The sequence below is a fragment of the Artemia sp. Qi Xiang Cuo genome, chromosome 11 (genome assembly GCF_049724085.1).
Source record: "Artemia sp. Qi Xiang Cuo chromosome 11, ASM4972408v1, whole genome shotgun sequence".
Taxonomy (NCBI): domain Eukaryota; kingdom Metazoa; phylum Arthropoda; class Branchiopoda; order Anostraca; family Artemiidae; genus Artemia; species Artemia sp. Qi Xiang Cuo.
The window spans coordinates 40,788,906-40,807,301 of record NC_142804.1 but is presented as its reverse complement, the minus strand read 5'-3'; the positions used below and the strand labels follow the sequence as shown (position 1 = coordinate 40,807,301).

Genomic DNA, 18,396 nt, shown 5'->3' with positions numbered 1-18,396 from the left:
GTCTATCTGTGTGTGTCTCTCTGTGTGTGTCTCTGTGTGTGTGTCTCTGTGTGTATTTGTATGTGTGTGTTTCTCTGTGTGTGTGTCTCTGTGTGTGTCTCTCTGTGTGTGTGTCTCTGTGTGTGTGTCTCTGTGTGTTTGTCTCTGTGTGTGTGTCTCTGTGTGTGTGTCTCTGTGTGTGTGTCTCTCTGTGTGTGTCTCTGTGTGTGTGTCGTCTGTGTGTGTGTGTGTATCTGTGTGTGTGACTCTGTGTGTGTGTCTCTGTGTGTAGCTCTTTGTGTGTGTCTCTGTGTTTGAGTCTCTCTGTATGTGTGTCTCTGTGTGTGTTTATGTCTTTGTGTGTCTCTGTGTGTGTGTGTCTCTGTGTGTGTGTCTGTGTGTGTGTGTCTCTGTGTGTGTGTGTGTCTTTCTCTCTCTCTGTGTGTGTCTCTGTGTGTGTGTGTGTGTGTGTGTGTGTGTGTGTCTCTCTGTGTGTGTCTCTATCTGTGTGTGTGTCTCTGTTTCTTTGTCTCTGTGTGTGTGTCTGTGTGTGTGTGTGTGTGAGTTAGTGTGTGTTTGTCTGTATCTGTGTGTGTGTCTCTGTGTTTGTGTGTGTGTATGTGTCTGTGTGTATGTGTCTGTGTGTTTTTGTGTCTCTGTTTGTGTGTGTCTGTGTTGTGTCTGTGTGTATGTGTGTCTATGGGTCTGTGTTTCTATCTGTGTGTGTCTCTGTCTGTGTGTGTGTGTCTCTGTGTGTGTGTCTCTGTGTGTGTGTGTATCTGTTTGTGTGTCTCTGTGTGTGTGTCTCTGTGTGTGTCTCTCTCTGTGTGTGTGTCTCTGTGTGTGTGTCTCTGTGTGTGTGTCTCTGTGTGTATGTGTCTGTGTGTGTGTCTGTGTGTGTTTGTGTCTCTGTGTGTGTGTCTCTCTGTGTGTGTCTCTGTGTGTGTGTGTGTCTCTGTCTGTGTGTCTCTGTGTCTGTGTCTCTCTGTGTGTGTGTCTCTGTGTGTGTGTCTCTGTGTGTGTGTGTGTCTGTGTGTGTGTGTGTCTCTGTGTGTTTGTGTATCTGTGTGTGTTTGTCTCTCTGTGTGTGTGTGTCTGTGTGTGTGTGTATCTCTGTGTGTGTCGGAGGTTGAGTGACTGTGTGTGTGTCACTTTTTGTTGGTCTGTGTGTGTGTGTCTGTGGGTGTGTGTCTCTGTGTGTGTGTCTCTGTGTGTGTGTCTCTCGGTGTTTGTCTCTGTGTGTGTGTCTCTGTGTGTGTGTCTCTCTGTGTGTCTCTGTGTGTGTGTGTCTGTGTGCGTGTGTCTGTGTGTGTGTGTCTCTGTGTGTGTGTCTCTGTTTGTGTCTCTGTGTGTGTGTCTCTGTGTATGTGTCTCTTTGGGTGAAACAGTTTGATGCATTTTAGGCGATGATTTTAGAAAACAAAAGCATAACTTTTAAAATCACAACAACTTAAGGTCTTTAAATATGGCGGGGGGGGGGCCGGGGGATGGCCGGGGGGGGGCGGGGGGGGCGTGGGGCGGCACCGGGGATCCCTGGGGAGCTGAGTTTGCCTGTGGGGCACATAGAGGGTATTTGGCTGTCTGGTGGACTTTTGGGGACAGGTGGAGGGCCTTTGGGACCCCGTTGGTCCTTTGTGGGGCCCGGGGATGGCCTTTGGGGGTCTGGGTGGGCCTTTGGGGGCGCCGGTGATCCTTTGGGAGCTTGGGGGGCCTTTGGGGGGCACAGGGAGGGCCTTTGGGTGCTTGGTGGACTTTTGGGGACCGGTGGAGGGCCTGTGGGACCCCGTTGAGCCTTTGGGAGCTCGATGGACCTTTGGGGACGGGTGGAGGGCCTTTGGGAGCCCGTTGTTCGTTTGGGAGCTCGATGGGCCTTTGGGGGGCCCGGGGATGGCATTTGGGTGTCTGGGTGGGCCTTTGGGGTGCCGGTGGCCCTTTGGGAGCTTGGGGGGCCTTTGAGTGTCCGGGGGGGGGTAGTTGGGTGCCTGGGGGACTTTTGGGGACCGGGGGAGGGCCTTTGGGAGCGGGGGGGGCGGGGGAGGCCCGGGGGCTTCCGGGGGGGGGGGGGGCGGAGGAGGGGACCCCGTTGGGGTTGGGGTAGAGGACCTCACAACACTGTTCAAATGAAACTTGTGTATTATAACGACCACACTCAAATTCTCTTCTAAAATCTCTTCAAAAATCTTCTTTTAAAATGTCTCTATCTGTTTCGCCGAAATAGTTCCATAACCTGTCTAAAACGGTTTCGCCCAAATAATCCCTAAACGCAAATTCAGCGTGTTCCTTTGTTATTGGCATCTCTGCGCTAACGCATTTCAAATTAATAGGAAACCTTTTCGCGCGCTAAAACAATTCATCGCTAAGATGTTTCTTGCCTAATTGTTTCCATGGCCTTTGGTTATTAATATCCTTTGGAGTTCGACCAAAAGAGTTGTTCCCGAGGCAAAGACATTAATGATTTGGATCTATTCCTGGAGAAATGTTTCTAGGCAAAAATTTTTAAAGTCTGACAGATGATGTCATTGATTGATTGATCTGTCAAGAAAGGGGAAACTAATTTGTTGTTTCTAAGGGAAATTATTGATTCACGATAAGTGAATTGAGGTCGACAGCACAGGTGTTCCACGGTCGATGTTTTTGTTGTTGTAAGTGCACGCTCTCAGCGAATGTCAAGGTCGATGTTGTTGTTGTTGACACACTTTGATTACGCAATCAAGTTCTCAGAAATTCACTTCCCCCTCGAGTCCTAGATCAATAACATTGTTCCCGTTAGAATTCAATGCGCATGTGCAACCTTCGTTCCGGAGTTATTACACATAGAAACATCAAATAAATCGACCTTGGAAAAAAGAGGTCATTGACCCCATTACGCAATCATTCTCCCTAGGGAGGCTATGCCCTTATTAGGACCATAAACCACGTGGTGATCGTGGGAGTTTTAAAAAAAAGTGTCCGGATCGGGATTCGAAGGGGTGGTGTAATCGTGGGAGTAACACCCCCTCTTCTACTTTTTGTAATGGTAATTGAATCTTCTTTTTTCAAGTTTATAAGAACTCTTATGTCTTTGATGGTCCTACTAAGAAATTCCAGTTTCAATACAAAATTAGACAGGGCTTTTACAGTAGAAGCTCTAACTAAGCTAATATCTTTTATTAGATTTGCGTTTTTATGCAAAGATGTTAGCTTAGTAAGAGCTTCTACCGTAAAAACCCTGTCTAATTTTGTATTGAAACCGAAATTTCCTAGTACGACCATCAAAGACATAAGAATTCTTAAAAACTTGAAAAAGGATGGTTCAATTACCATTACAAAAGCAGATAAGAGTAATACTTTAGTTGTGATGAATACTGAGGACTACGAATCAAACTTAAGGAGTTCACTGAAGGATGAAAAAACATAAAAGAAGCTATTGTATATTCCAACAAACTCTTTTACAATTAAATTTAAGAAAAAAATTAAAGTGTTTGAAGTAAGAAGAAAAATTACACCTCAACTCTATTACAAATACCTGCCACGCAGTTCCTTGAGCCCTAAAATATATGGACTTCCCAAAATTCCTAAGCCTAACCTACCATTACGACAAATTGTGTCAAATTCAAGGTCACCAACAAGTGTTTTGAGCAAATGGTTGGTGTCAATCTGTAAACCACTTTTGTCTACACAAATTTCGTTTATTAAGAATTCTTCGAATTTGGTTGAAAAACTGAAAAAAGTAGAAATTTCTTCGAATTCTTTGCTTTCAAGCTTCGACATTGTATCAATGTACACAAATATTGATGTAGAAGCAGCCGAAACTCTTCTAGAAGGAAAGCTGCTAAGAAACTTTGGCTTTACTTTACTAAGAACCGACTTGGTAGTTTCTGAAAATTTTTTTTTATCGAGTTTGTGTAATGAATTATCTTATTTTTTTTCAATTCATAGGGAATTATATCGAGCAAATCAGGTGTGTTACCCTGGGGGCCCCTGTATCCCCTTTATTAGATAATATACTTTTGGTGAATATTGTAAAACTTGAGTTAGATTCATATTTTTTAAAACATATTTTCTGGGGCCGGTATATGGATGTTATTATTTTAGTATGGGATTATGGGGAGGAGGAATTAAAAGGATTTTTGGAACATCTTAATTGTTTGGGAGGGGATTTAAAGTTTACCGTTGAATTGGAAGAGAATGGGAAATTTCCTTTCCTTGATGTTCTTCTTTTGAAAAATCAAAATAGTCTGGATTTTAAAATTTACAGAAAACCGACAAATAACAATAGATTTTTGTCTTATAGTTCCGGTCACGCTCTTCAAGTAAAAATTGGTTTGATCATTTCTTTAACTGATCGGATCTTTAGTATTTGCTCTCCAAAATTTGTTGAGGAGGAGTTGTCTTTTCTAAGGAAAATACTAATAAGTAACATGTATCCAGAATGGTTAATTAACCAGACTTTTTCAAAAAGAAGAAAAAGGTTTCTAGAGATTTCTAAGGAAGTCTTGGAGACAACTACCCATGGATCCAAGAAGTGAGTTACCTGGAAGGTAAAGTTAAGCGTGATCAGTGTGTTAGATATTTGGGTATTATGCTAGATGAAACACTATCTTTTAGGAAACATGTTGAAAAGGTGTCAGGAATCCTGTGCCGTAATCTGGGAATACTGCGTAAATTGAAACATGTATTACCCCCTTCTGTTCTTCGCACTTTGTATTTTTCTATTATACATCCACATATATTGTATTGCTCATCTATTTGGCTGAGTACGTTTCCATCAATTACTAATCGAGTTCGAGTGATCCAAAATAATGGAATCCGTGTGTTGACTGGTAAATCAAATCTTGTATCCGTTAGAGCTACCTATATTGATGTAAAAGTATTACCTGCTGCAGGCCTTAGAGATTTTTATAGCCTTCAATTTATGTTCAAATATAATAATGAATTATTACCGTCTTGCTTTTCAGGAATGCTAAAAGCTAGATCTTCGATTCATGATCATGAAACTCGCCAAAGGGAAAATTTACATGCCCCGCTCGTGGTGTCTGCCAGGTCGACATTCTCGCCTATTTATAGGGGATTAAAGTTGTGGAATGGGGTTAATAAAGAGTTAAGAGAAATAGGGGATCTTAAGGAATTTAAAAATAAAATAAAAGGAATGTTATTTGATAAATATGATTTTTAAATTTTTTTTTTTTTTTTTTTTTTTTTTTAATGTTTTTTTTTTTTTATGTACCTGGAGGACAAGTATGGTGATTTTGTGATTGGTGGTAGGAACTGCGTGCGAAGGGGACTGATTTTTTCTTTTATTTTATTTTTTTTTAGGCCTAGGTTGTATATTTCTGTTGTGAATATGAAATTTTGATATATGCCTACCCTTAGGACAACCTGACCCCAGGTTCTTGGGTCGGTAGTGAGTAAAATGTATTGTCCTTGTGTGTGTTAATAAATTACTATTCCTAAAAAAAAAAAAAAAACTCGGGAGAAGGATGTTTTTTGTTCCTTACCATATGTACCCGGGCTAAGTGAAAAAACTTAAAAGAATTTTACAAAGCAATGGTCTAAGGGTAGCTTTAAAGAGTAAAAATACTTTGAGTAGTTTTCTAAATTCTGGGAAGGATCTAACTTCATTGGGGCAACAAAATGGGGTTTATCAGATCCCAGGTACTTGTGGAAGCTCATATATGGGACGTACTAACCAGAGTTTGGAAATGAGATTATTACAACACAAAGATTCTATTTCTTCAGCTTTAAAGCAAGATTCTAAGTCTGAAGATTTCACTTCAGCCCCTTCAGAACATATTTTTAATTTTCCAGACCATTTTATTTTGTTCGAGAATGTCTCTTTGATTTCTAGGGATCGGGGTTTAAAGCAAAATTTTCGTGAAACTCTTGAAATAAAGAAAATCTTATTCAAGAATATTGCTTTGAATCGGGTTATAGGTTAATTTGGGCTGAATCCGATTTATGATAATTTATTGAAATCTGACAGAGTAAAGTTCAATTCACCCAATGTAGTTGACCTCTGTCCAAGTGTTATATCATTGAAAACTAATGAACCAAATCCAAAAAGGTCAAAGAGAATAGCTTCCGCCTTTGCTTTGAAAAGAATTAGAGATTTAAATAATATGTAGTGTTATTTGATTGAGTATATAAAATTTTGATTTAAATTATTTTATTTTAGTTTTACTACTGATGACGGTCACTGTATATGTGACCGAAATATCTGGTATTTTTGTGAATTTCTATCACTGTTATAAAAAACACTGTCTATTAAAAGGATTTTATCCCTATTTGAACTTTTATTTATCTTACTTTCTCATTGAGGTGCTTTCGTTTGTCTGACCTAGCACTTTTCTTCACTTCTCTGTCCGCTTCTTTATAAGCTATGTCTTTCATGACATCAGCAGAGGGATCATTACTGAGCGTGCTCTGTTTTATTTTCTTGCGGTCTTCGATCAAGTCCCATGTCTTCTGGGATATCCACTGTTCCTTTATTGACTTTTTAAAGCCAAGAACTTCTTCAGCAGTTTCTGCGTAGTTCTGTTGTATAGTCGTCCAAGCTTCTTCCACATCTTGTGGTATATCCGCAAGTGCCTCGAATCTGTTCGAGAGTTTGATGTTAAATTGTCTCCTAACATTCTTGTCTCTGAGATTCTCCACGTCAAAATTGCTTGGTAGTTTTTTTGGTTGTCGGGATCTGTTGGAGCGGAGTTTCAACTTGAGTGTCGCTACAAGAAGTTCATGATCCGACCCAACGTCCGCATTTCTGTAACGCCTCACGTCTTTCAGACTAGTTCTCCACCGTCGTCGGATTAGAAAGTGGTCAATCTGGTTTTTGACAGTTTTGTCTGGGGATGTCCATGTATACTTATGTATATCTTTGTGCTCGAATAATGTACCTCCTATCAACAGGTCATTCGACATGGCAAAGCTGACTAGCCTTGCACCATTTTCGTTGATAGTTGATAGTGACCAAGCCCGTGATGTCCCAACACCTCGGGGCAGTATGATCTGTCCTGACCAACTTTCGCATTTAAGTCGCCTGCCAAGCAAGCGACGTCATGGAGATGGATGAGGTCTAGGACGGACTGGAGGGTTTCATAAAAACCGTCTTTCAAGGTTTCATTGGCATCATTTGTTGGTGCATAGCATATGACTAGTGACAGCTTTGCATGTTTAGATGCAAATCGTGTATACAGGATTCTCTCGTTAATCGGTTTCCACGAGCAGAGAGACTTTTCTGCATTTGGGTTCAATATAGCTGCGACTCCGGCTGCATGTCTGTCCGTTTTTCCGCTGTACAGAACTGTATAAGTCATGTTGCTGTTTACTGTTTTGAGTTTCTTTTCTCCACAACCTTTCTATCGTGCTTCGGCCGCGGCGAGGATATCTAGCCGAAAGTTTTCACACTCCTGTAGAACTTGTTTAGTTTTTGAAAGAGCCGACATAGTCCTTGCGTTCCAAAATCCGATTGGTACTTGTTTATTCGCGTTGAAAAATCTGGCCGAGGAGCTTGCATGGGTTGTCATCATATTGGGATGTGATCCGAGGTTTTTTACTGACGTTTCTTTAGCACATTCTTTTTCTACGGGAGCGACTTGTTAGGCCACTGCCCAACCGGTTTCTTCGGCTCGGCTAGGGGCAGGGACGCCAATTCCTGACCGTGGGGCCAGAACCCCCTGGACCTACCACCCGCAGAGGCCGTTGTCCGTAAATCCGGATCCTCCGCCCTTTCGCAGTTGTCCTTCTATAGGGGGTCCTCCCACGATGGTGTTCTGCGTAACCATGAAATTTAACTCATTGCTGGGAGAAGATTTGTAACTTATGGGACATATCCACAGGCCAGTGGGCTCTGATGAGTGTACTTCGAGGGACCTTCTTTCTCCTCCGCCTGTATTTACGGCCCCCGGGTGAGGGTGCGCCAGTTTTAATTAAGGACCCCCAGGGACTGGGTCCCCCCTTGGTCCGCGCCTCCTACTCCATGGAGGTACCCTATATATCTGTAGTGCGTTCCCCTATCCACCACCTGGGGACGCGCTGAGTGGCCTGGAGAGGGCCCCTACTGAGAAGGTGACTCAGTAGGTTTTAAAAAGAGTCGAAACATTTTTTAACACGTTGTCATCAAAAGGCAAATTTCCGTTTTATAAGATATTTTTAGATATCATTTATAGTTAGTTAGTTAGTTAGTTAGTGACAAATATCTGGTCAATAGCAAAAATGGGCTGTGGCATCGGTTGGTGTAACATATTCATACATGGCTAAAATGTTTCCACGTCTTGTATGAAAATTCAGTTTAGGGGTTCCCTGAGGTCAGATTTTAAGCTACATCAATCGTGCCAATCAATACTTTCAGAGACACTTTTAATGTTGTCACTAAAAGGAATATGTCATGGTTGTTTGAAAAAATCTAAGAAGCACTTGAAAACATTGCCTAAAGTTAATTAAAAACCATCCATTCTTTCTATTAGCCTCCAACGAAATCTTGTTTTTTTTTCGTGTATTATTGACATTCAAGACCCCCAATAGAATACATCTGCCCAAACAATAAGTTGTACGCAAAATGGGGTTTGATCCCACTTCTTAGGACCACAATGAAAAAAAAAGGTCGAGGTGGCTAGGCCACGTTTTGCGGATGATAGATTAACAGAAATTGAGCTTTTTGGTTATTATTATTATTATTTATTTCTAACCCACACTGTACAGAGGTATAATACGTGGAGTATCACGAGGAAAAACATATAAAATGCAACACAAATCAATATAGAAATCAAAGATTATCAGTTACAGTGTAACACATAATAATTTAAAAGAAACTAAAACAAAAAAGAAATAACATGAAAGGAGGGGGAAAAGAGGAAGAGAGAAAAAACTGACAACTTGCAGAGTCTAATAAGCAGTAATATGCAGAAATATGGATACAAGCTGTCATTATTGTTATCATTATTTGATTTTACTCACTCTTTACAATACTGAAAAATGTAGAGTGACCAAACAGAGAAATACGACTAAACAAATAAAAGAAAAATAGCTTACGACTGAAAAAAAACCTGATAAGGTGATGGTGCGGAGAAAAACGGATACAAGCAGTATTTGAAAGTTTTCTGTGTAGTGCTTCCAGTTTTTCAGTAATATTAGGAACAAGAAATTTATTAATAATTACCCGGTTTTTGGTCCAAGGTAGAAGAAACAACAAAAATTTACAAAATCTAAAATAATTAATCCGGATTCTTTTTAACTCATTTTTCTTCAGAAGGAAAAAAATTCCAGAAGCGAAAAGAAATGAATGGTCACAAAAAGTTGAGTAGAGCTTGGCCAACGCGGGTTTATTATATTTACCTCTATTGGCAACAATCTTAGCATATCCTAATTTAATTTTCATATTAATATCTGAGACTGTGCGCTGGCGCAAGCTCCGAAGATTATTAGTAGTAGAAATACCGAGCCATCGAAGAGAATCTACGAGAGGGATAGTAAAGCCACTACACCGAAGGGAAGTTCTAGAAATGTTACTAAAAGAAAGAAATTTACATTTATCTACATTAAGAGAAAGGCCTATGTCTGAAAAAGAAGTGGCAACACAAGAAACCATTTTAGATAAACCAGTTTTAGTACGACTTATAAGAAGCAGATCATCTGCGTAAGCCAGGTATGAAACATCAGAAAAACCGGAGAGATAGGTAGCCGATATCTTTGCCAGAACTCCTGAAATACATAAATTAAAAAGGGTTGGAGATAAAACTCCACCTTGCCTTAAACCTCTTTTCTATTTAATAATAGATGCTGGCACAGATTTCAGCCGAAGAAAAGAATTAGAGTACCAGTACCGAAGAAGCAAAATAACCTATAGATTGACACCGCAACCACAAAGAGCAAAAAAAAGCTGACTATGACATGCACTATCAAAAGCTTTTGATAGATCTAAAGTACAGAGATATATACTCCTTCCCTTAGAAGAATTTTCAAGGAGCATAGAAGATAATACACGATGTGCGTGTTGACAACCTACTCCGGGCTTAAATCCAAACTGGTTATCTCTCTCAAGCATATTATTAGTCACAAAAGGTAGTATAATACATGCTCAATAACTTTACTAAAAGTGCAAGAGACAGTAATAGGTCGGTAAGAAGAGCAAATACAAGGAGAATTTCCCTTCTTTAAAATTGAAGAAACAGTACCACACAAAAAACTCTCCGGTACACTAGAAGTACAAATACGCATTCTACTTCTGGAGAAGTAGGTGTATATGGTCAATAAGGGGGGGAGCAATCTAATAAAAGGTGAAATCTAGATATACCATCATTATCAACGTTATTTGATTAAGTTTCTGAATTTCTTCTACTAGGCATGAAAGAGAAATGGGAACACAAAGACGCTGAGATAAATGGGTACTAAAAATAGCAGAAAGAGAATGAGAATACAAAGAATGCACACGGTAACTAACATTAGAAAAAATAGACGAGTAATGGCCATGCCAAGCATATGCAGGAAGACAATCACTACTTGGCACATCACTTCTAATCGACTCAGAATTAATAACTTTTCGCCATTCTCTCTTTGACACTGGAAAATCCATACCACGATAACGCATTGACTTAAGATATTTTTTATATTCACTGCGCGTCTCACGCTTAAGGTCAGATACAATTCCACAAGGCGGTCTATCACATTCATTCCAGACTTTTAACGAAAACTTAGCTTTATTTTGCAAAGTTTTTAAATTAGGATCTATAGACCAAATAGGTTTTTGTGTACCACGTCTAACACGTTGCAGCGGCACTGCAACTGCCTCGGCATTTTTTAGACATTTAATTATTTGATTATAATAGCAATCCAGGTCCTTTTTTCAATTTACTTGTATAGAACTCTGAAGCAGATGATAGGAATAGCATACAGCAGGCTTGTTAGTGTAAACGTATAGAGAGGAACATCAGCTTTCTTCCAATTACTTTTTTCAAACCATTTTGAAGACCGGGGTACTTTACGAAAACTTGCAGGGTTTAAATTCAGCGTAAGAGTAAGTGAGATAGGGAGATGGCCTAAGTCTTGTTCTTCAGCATGAACAAACACTATTGATGTAGTAATACTAGGTGAGCAAATAATGTGATCAATATTGCTCTTACTGCCTCAATGGTGAATATAAGAATACGGATGAGTTTTGGGTATAATATTATAAGATGGAAGGTAATCTAACAACAAATCACTTGTCACTGACGAGATATTTATGTCCGTTTTGAAGTCACCAATGATCATATAATCTAGAGAAATAGAAAGAAGTTTTTCCACTAAAAAACTTCAACATGTTACAGGCTTTAGCATATCTAGCCATCGATCTGGAAGAACGGTCATCATAAGGCAGATAGTATTAATGAAAACTATAGTGCCCATACGAACAGCCAAAAAAAAAACTCATCTGAGTAAAAAATCACCGGCGAAATTAAAAAGTCTCAATATTAATTCAAGAAAAAATGCTGAATTAATAAATATCGAAATATAGGTCAAACTAAAAGCAAAGTAGATTCCATTTTATAATCCTCTTAAAGTTACCTCAGGTGGACAACTGACTTGGAATAAATTATTAAATTGCTTTGAATAAAATTCAGAACCGAGAATATACAAGTTCAGGCGTTTCGTCAGAGCTTTTCCTGGCTATCGCAATCACCACACAAATTAAAAAGTCTCCATATTAATTCAAGAAAAAATACTGAATTAATAAATATTGAAATATAGGTCAAACTAAAAGCAAAGTAGATTCCATTTTATAATCCTCTTAACACTCACTTGGAATAAATTATGACCTCACCAAAATAAATCCAGACAGGAATAATATCCAATTCAATTTTGGTGTTACCTCACTGAACTCTGAAACGAAACTGATCTCTATCCATCTAGAGTCAAACAAAATGGATCTACCCCAAACGTCCTACCCTGGATCTACCCCATAAGTGACAATATGAGATAATGACTCTATGACGGGATCGCTAAGGGGTAAATTTTGACGGGTGCTCGTTTTTTTATGGAGCGATAGAGTATGTTTAGTCGACATATTAGTTCTACTATAAGGTAAATAGAAAATTAACTTTTGCTTGTTTGTATATTGCTGTATAAAATATTGAGATTTTAAAGCGATAAAAATATTTTAGTTCAGAAGAAGTTGAAGACTTGACTGACTTATTGGCTGCCGAAAAAAGGAAGCTACATGTTGATGATGCCGATCTCTGAAGTTTGAAGATTTTGTAAACTATTATGATTACTTTTTTTTCCTAGTTTAAATAGGTTTAATGGAGTTAGGTTTACACTGTTTTTGATAGCTATGAAGTTTAACTTTTAGCTTTATTTTCTAGTGCCTATTTTTATGTAGTGTTCTTTTAATTCCTTAGATAGGGGGGAGGGTGTGGGCGGGGGTATATAACTCTTTAGCTAAGTTTATATGGCAGGAATTGTTTTGATAAAAAAGAAAGTTTTCATGTAAGATAGTCTGATGATTTGAAAGCTAATTTTTTGTTCCAAAAATCAATTACCATCAATGATTTTTAATTGTTCGTTATTATCTTCACTCGAAAAGAGTAAATAGCAGCAAATGCAACCCCTTATATGATCATAAATTGCAAAAGGAACTAACCTTCTAATCTCTTCTGCGCTTACAGTCATTAGAATGGATCCAATCCTCTTGCTATGTTGTGTTTTTGGAACAAGAAAGACTAGTAACGCTGCCTAAAGAAAAGGGACTTGATGAAAGTAGAGAAAAAATCTAATTTGAAAAACATCGATGTATATCTCCGGTGTATAGGTTTCGGATAAATATCTGTGAAGGCACTTTCCCTTTCGACCCGATAAGATAGTCTATGGTTCGATAGATAGTCCGGGTTTGTTGTGAATGTCATAGAGTAAGCATCGTGCCCTGTCAAAAATAGGGGGTTCTTTATCTTCAGCCTAATTTAAAGCAAAATATTTAAAAAATATAGATATAAAATTATGTACAACTAACATTTCACTTGAATTGGTATTGTATTTAGATGGCACTTTACTGTTTTTCCTCAGAAATGAACTTGAGTTTCCCCTCCTGTCAGTATCCTCCACTCTTGTCTTAGGACTTATAGCCCATGACTGTGAGTGTATGTATTTATGAATCGAAGTAATAAACTTCAGATGATAAATCTTAAAGATGTGCAACTAATTAAATGAATTAATTGAATTAATCTTATGTTCAACATAAATATAAATCTCGCATCTTGTTAAAATGACAGACTGTTATTGTAATTATGTTTTTGTTTGTAAGTTTATGTTTTGCGTGTCCGGTCAAGGAGATAATTTTGTATTATTTGTCAAACCAAAGATATACTTCTGTAATTAGACATAACCTCTTTAAAGCCAGTAAAAACCTCTTTAAAGTCAGAGCCAATAGTAGCTTTTGGACGCGTCTCCCGTGTACGTTCAGGTATCTCAACGTGCGTAGAATGCTGTTTTGAAAATTATTTAAACGCTGTAATTAGGGAAATTGTTGCATTTTTCTGTCAAAGTTAGTATTTAAAAATTTGTCTTCTTTCATTCCATTTCTAAAACTGAAGAGCAATTAGAGTCAGTGTATTAGCTTTCATAGATGTTTATCTTACAAAACTTAATTTTTTTTTCGAAGCCAACCTTTCTTCTGAAGATTTCAAAATAAAAAGTGTTTTTACAATTTAAGCAAATTTATTTATATGTCACGTTGTTATTAATCTCTGCTTCAAAAGAGCCATATTTATAAAGTATTTATAGCTTGAAATAAAGTAAAAATTAATGTCTTGAAACACTAGATTTCTGCCGGCTATTCTGCGTTAGGATAGTTTTAAAGGTAGACCTATAGATATGATAATGTGATGTTATCAATTCGATTTTTTTTTCTTCAGATCAAACCATACTGCTAATTTTGTTCTTTATTTGTTTTGTTTGAAAGTACCTTAGTACCCCGACCATAATCATTTAGCCCGGTGAATACGAAAAAAGATATGTATTTTTCAAACCTTTCTATGAAACTAGAGTGAATTTTACCCTTGCAAGTGTTATTCTTTTGTTAAAGTTGAAGTTTAGTTGAAATATGAGCTTTAACTATTTTGATTTAATTCTGATAGTATTCATAAAAGTCGGTTTTCAATAGCATTGAGTTGAATTTTAACATTTATGGTTGCCTTATAGTTAGCTTTGGAACATATTGTGGTCGTGGTGAAAGCATCTTGTATGTGATTATTTTGAAAAAGTATGGCTTGAGACTTTTCTATATACGCTATGCGTGTTTCAGTGCGCTTTGGGCTACTTAGGTCTAATTTACAACGAGATTTTTACTAACACTGAGAATTAGTTTGGGCTAATTTGAGTCAGTTAGAATTTTCATAAAACTTTTTGATTGGCTGAAAAATTCTGAAAGGGCTAAATTAGTGCTAGTTTAATTTTAGTACTAGTAAAGCCTTATTGTGAGTGGGGTAATATCTAACTTTGAAGCCACGGAATTCAAAGTATCGTAAAATGGGCTGAGTATATGGGCGTAAAATATTACTTTTGATTGGCTACTGTTCCATTCTACTGGTTTGTTGAGACCATATGCGTTGAATACTGCTATTTCTATTTATTTAATTCATTTCACTTAATGTATGGTTGGGATACCATTCTTTCTATAATATGTTACAGGTAAATTTTGGGTAAAAAAAAAACGCTCTTTCTAATCTAGTAATTGAGATAAATGAACTCATCCTTACTCATCCATCCAATTACCTATGACAAAACAGTTTAAATAATCCATTAGCCAAAAAATCATGTCATACATCGAGCAAATTTAATATTAATAAATGTAAGTCGTTGTACAACACCAAGCAAAAGCACCTTAAATCTAAAATTATAATAAAAAAATATTCCCCAAGGGATCACCTCACATCAGGGCTCCTCAGAGGAATACACACTTGCTAGAACGTGTTTCGGCACTTTAATTTCCTGACCCTAGCAAGTGAGCGTGCCTACCATAACAACTTATGGCATCCCCTTGTCCCCTTAGAAATATACACAAAAATCTAAATAACCAAAATTATAGATATACCCACCAGTTCCAAAGCTTCCTTCACCACTAATCACCCTGAACTGATTCAAAATAATCTCTACACAAATCTGAAAGAATACCACCCTGGCCAAATTACCTCCCTTATTTGCATAACAACCAACTGTCAAAAAATTCCCATTCACTTTCATGCAAAACCTTCTAAGAACTTATTTCATCCTACCCACCTGTAGCAAAACACCTGCTTCAGTTGAAACTTACCCTAAATTAAAAAAAAATAAGGAAGAGAAAAATACATCCAACAAGTTACATCAAAATGTCATTCAATATTTCTTGATAACTTTTATTATATTTATTTAAAAGTTCATTATACTGAAAACTAAGCTTTTTAAATTGCCACACAAGTTTATTGGCGGAAAAACCTCTTACGATAAAGTTATGGCTAAGTATTTGACTTCTACTTTTAAAATCAATGTAATTACTACAAATTCTCGCATATCTAAATAGTTGGGAATAAAAAGCTGAATATGTTATATTTGAATGTATATTGCTTTTAAGGAATGGTATTATCTACTCCAAGGAATTAACTACTTCAAAATTAAAATCATCCGTTGTATTATATTTAAAAAATTAATTTGTTGTTATATGAAAGATTAATATCTAAATCTAGAAAATGGTCATAATTGCCTTTCCCATTGCTAGGTTCCAGAATTATCTCTGGCAGGTATATATTATTCAAAATCTCTAAAAACTCTGCACAATTTATCGCCAGAAGATCATCTAAGTATCTTTTATTATTTGAAAACGAATATTTAGCATTACTTGGGTTCTTTTTATCAATTATAAACTCACGTTCTAATTGGCTTAAAAACAAAGCCGCTATAAATGCAGACTTATAAATCTTCGGAGATATAAATCCGCTATAAATCTTCTATGGGAAATTCAATCTAGGAGTGTAAAATTAATTGGATACGTAACATGTTTTGCTTAAATTCTCTGTTCTTAGGCCATATCAAATGGAGCGACTACACATGTCGAATATTCGTATATTTATTGGAATTCCTGAAGATTTTCTGTACATAGTTCTTGTGGTTGATCTATAAAAAATTGCCAAAATAATCTTTCTCCTTTGATTTTAATGTAGTTCAAAATACGTGTTGTGCATGAAACTGCTATGCTATGGAGAGTTACCCTCGAAAGCCATTTAGTCCCAAAATTCTTCAATACTATCTGACTGATTAAAACGGACTTGACTTACTTTTGTTTGACTTCCTAAGAGAGACATCTAAGTATTTAAAAGGGCAAACCATATTAAACAATTCGCAGTAAAGAACTGTAAGTAAGGACTAACCGAACTCTAAGGAGGAACCGATGCGGCTCAATAGTAACCGAAACTCTGAAAACAGTCTTGATAACAATAGATACATCAAAAGAATCGAATTTGTAAGTATTAGTAGTATTCAAAATATGTAAAATTCATCTAACAAATTTTGATGATACCCATCGAAAGTTACGAGCCTGAGAAAATTTGCCCAACTTTTGTAAAAGGGGGGAAGTACTCCCAAAATACCAAGTGGTCTTAATGAAAATCACTCCATCAAATTCAGCATACAAGAGAACCCTACTGTAGAGGTTTCAAGCTCCTATGTACAAAAATGTGGAATTTCGCACTTTTTGCCAGAAGAAAGACCATGAAGGCGTTTTTTTTTTTTCAGAGGTGATCATACCAAACCAGTGATTGTAGAAGATCGGGAGAGGGCGCATTCGATCGGAAATCAAAAATACTAGTGCCCTCTTTAAGTGACCAAAAACATTAGAGGGCAACTAGCCCCCTCACACGCTTATTTTTCCCCCCAGTCACCAGATAAAAATTTAAGCTAGCCATTTTATGCAGCATAGTCGAAAGATCTAATAACTATGTCTTTTATGATTAATTAATCCCCCCACAGTCCCGGGGGGAAGGGCTGCAAGTCATGAACTTTACCCATTGTTTACATATAGTATTTGTTATTGGGAAGTATACAGACGTTTTTAGGGGAAATTTTTCTGGTGGGGGTGGGCTACGCGGGAGGATCTTCTCATCAAGGGGGAGCTGGATTTCCCAGAATTATTTAAAAAATGATCAGAAATCAAATAAAAAACAAGTTTTTTTTTCAACTGAAAGTAAGGAGCAACAGTAAAACTTAAAAAGAACAGAGATTATTACGTATATGAGGGAGGTCGCCCACTCGTCAATACCGCGCTCTTTACGCTAAAGTTTTTTTGTACTTTTAAAAGAGTTATTTATTCTAATTAAACGGCCTTTGTGACTCAGGAGTTATTCTTAAAGAATTGAGACACAATTCGAACTTTACCGTAAAGACTGAGGTATTCACGAAGGGACGACCCATTTCATGTACGTAATAATTTTTGTGTTTTAAGTTCCTATGTTGCTCCTTACTTTTAGTTGAAGAAAAAACTTGTTTTTACTCATTTCTGACTCAAAAGCAATTGAAATACGAAATTGAAATGAGCTCTCTTCAAATATAGGGCTGTGTGTCTGATTTAGAAGGCTTAAAAGGTGGCCCTGTCGACTCCTTGAAATTTGCTCTCTTCTTGCTGAGAAGGAAGGGTGTACCTCATGTTAAATATTAATGGAACCAAGGGAAAAATAAGTTTTTTGCGAGATCGATGTTTTCGTTGCAGATTTAGACAATTGTTGTTCACTTTGGTATGTAGTACATAACACTATGTGAAGTTCTAGTTGAAATTAAAGTGATTTAAGTATTTTTGTCCCTGTTATGGCTTCTGTTCCTTATCTACTATAAAGTAAATGTGCCTCTGAAATACAAGTAGTGGATAACAACCCTGTGGAAAAAGTCTCTAATTTTCAAAAGCGTTTTAAATTTTTGGAATCGTTTTCAAGTGTTTCTGATTTTTGAAATCATTTTTAATTTTGTAAATTGTTTTAAAATCTGTCTGATTTCCTGTATCATTCTTAGCAGCATGAGATATGCCCTTTTGTTTTGGGTACATGATATGTTTTAACTTTGTGCCTTATAGTTTTGTTAACATTGTAGTTTTTATTTGTTAAATAGTATTAAAAGGCAGTTTTGTTTATGTGAACACTGTCTTCAATGTTGTATTAGTAGCTAATGTACTATGTTTACGACCTTTGCAAATATTTATTGAGGATAAAGTTGATAAAGAAACTAAACAGTCGGAGGCTGTTATACGAAAATGTGCATCTCGGAGCGCCACGTACCGCAAAGTTTTACCATTAGTTGCACATTCCCCTCTACACTTGACACAGTTCTGCCACGTTTACCATGATCTCTCCAAAGCTTGGCATGCGCCACCTGGTGTAATTAATTTCTGAAGATCGGCGCCCCCTCGCATATTATAAAGTGAGAATTTCATTGTTTTATTGTATTCTTTTAGGT

At 37.2% G+C, this 18,396-nt stretch overlaps 1 protein-coding gene across 1 annotated transcript in view; it reads left to right on the top strand.

Annotated features, from left to right (window-relative positions):
- The window catches only part of Balat (Beta-alanine transporter), a 169,140-nt gene extending 156,827 nt beyond the window's left edge, over nucleotides 1-12,313 (top strand). Inside the window, exon 13 of the mRNA XM_089097218.1 lies at nucleotides 12,093-12,313. Within this exon, the coding sequence (XP_088953344.1) occupies nucleotides 12,093-12,171 (79 nt within the window). The 3' untranslated portion in view covers nucleotides 12,172-12,313. The remainder of the gene's footprint in view (nucleotides 1-12,092) is intronic.
- Nucleotides 12,314-18,396: the final 6,083 nt, after the last annotated feature.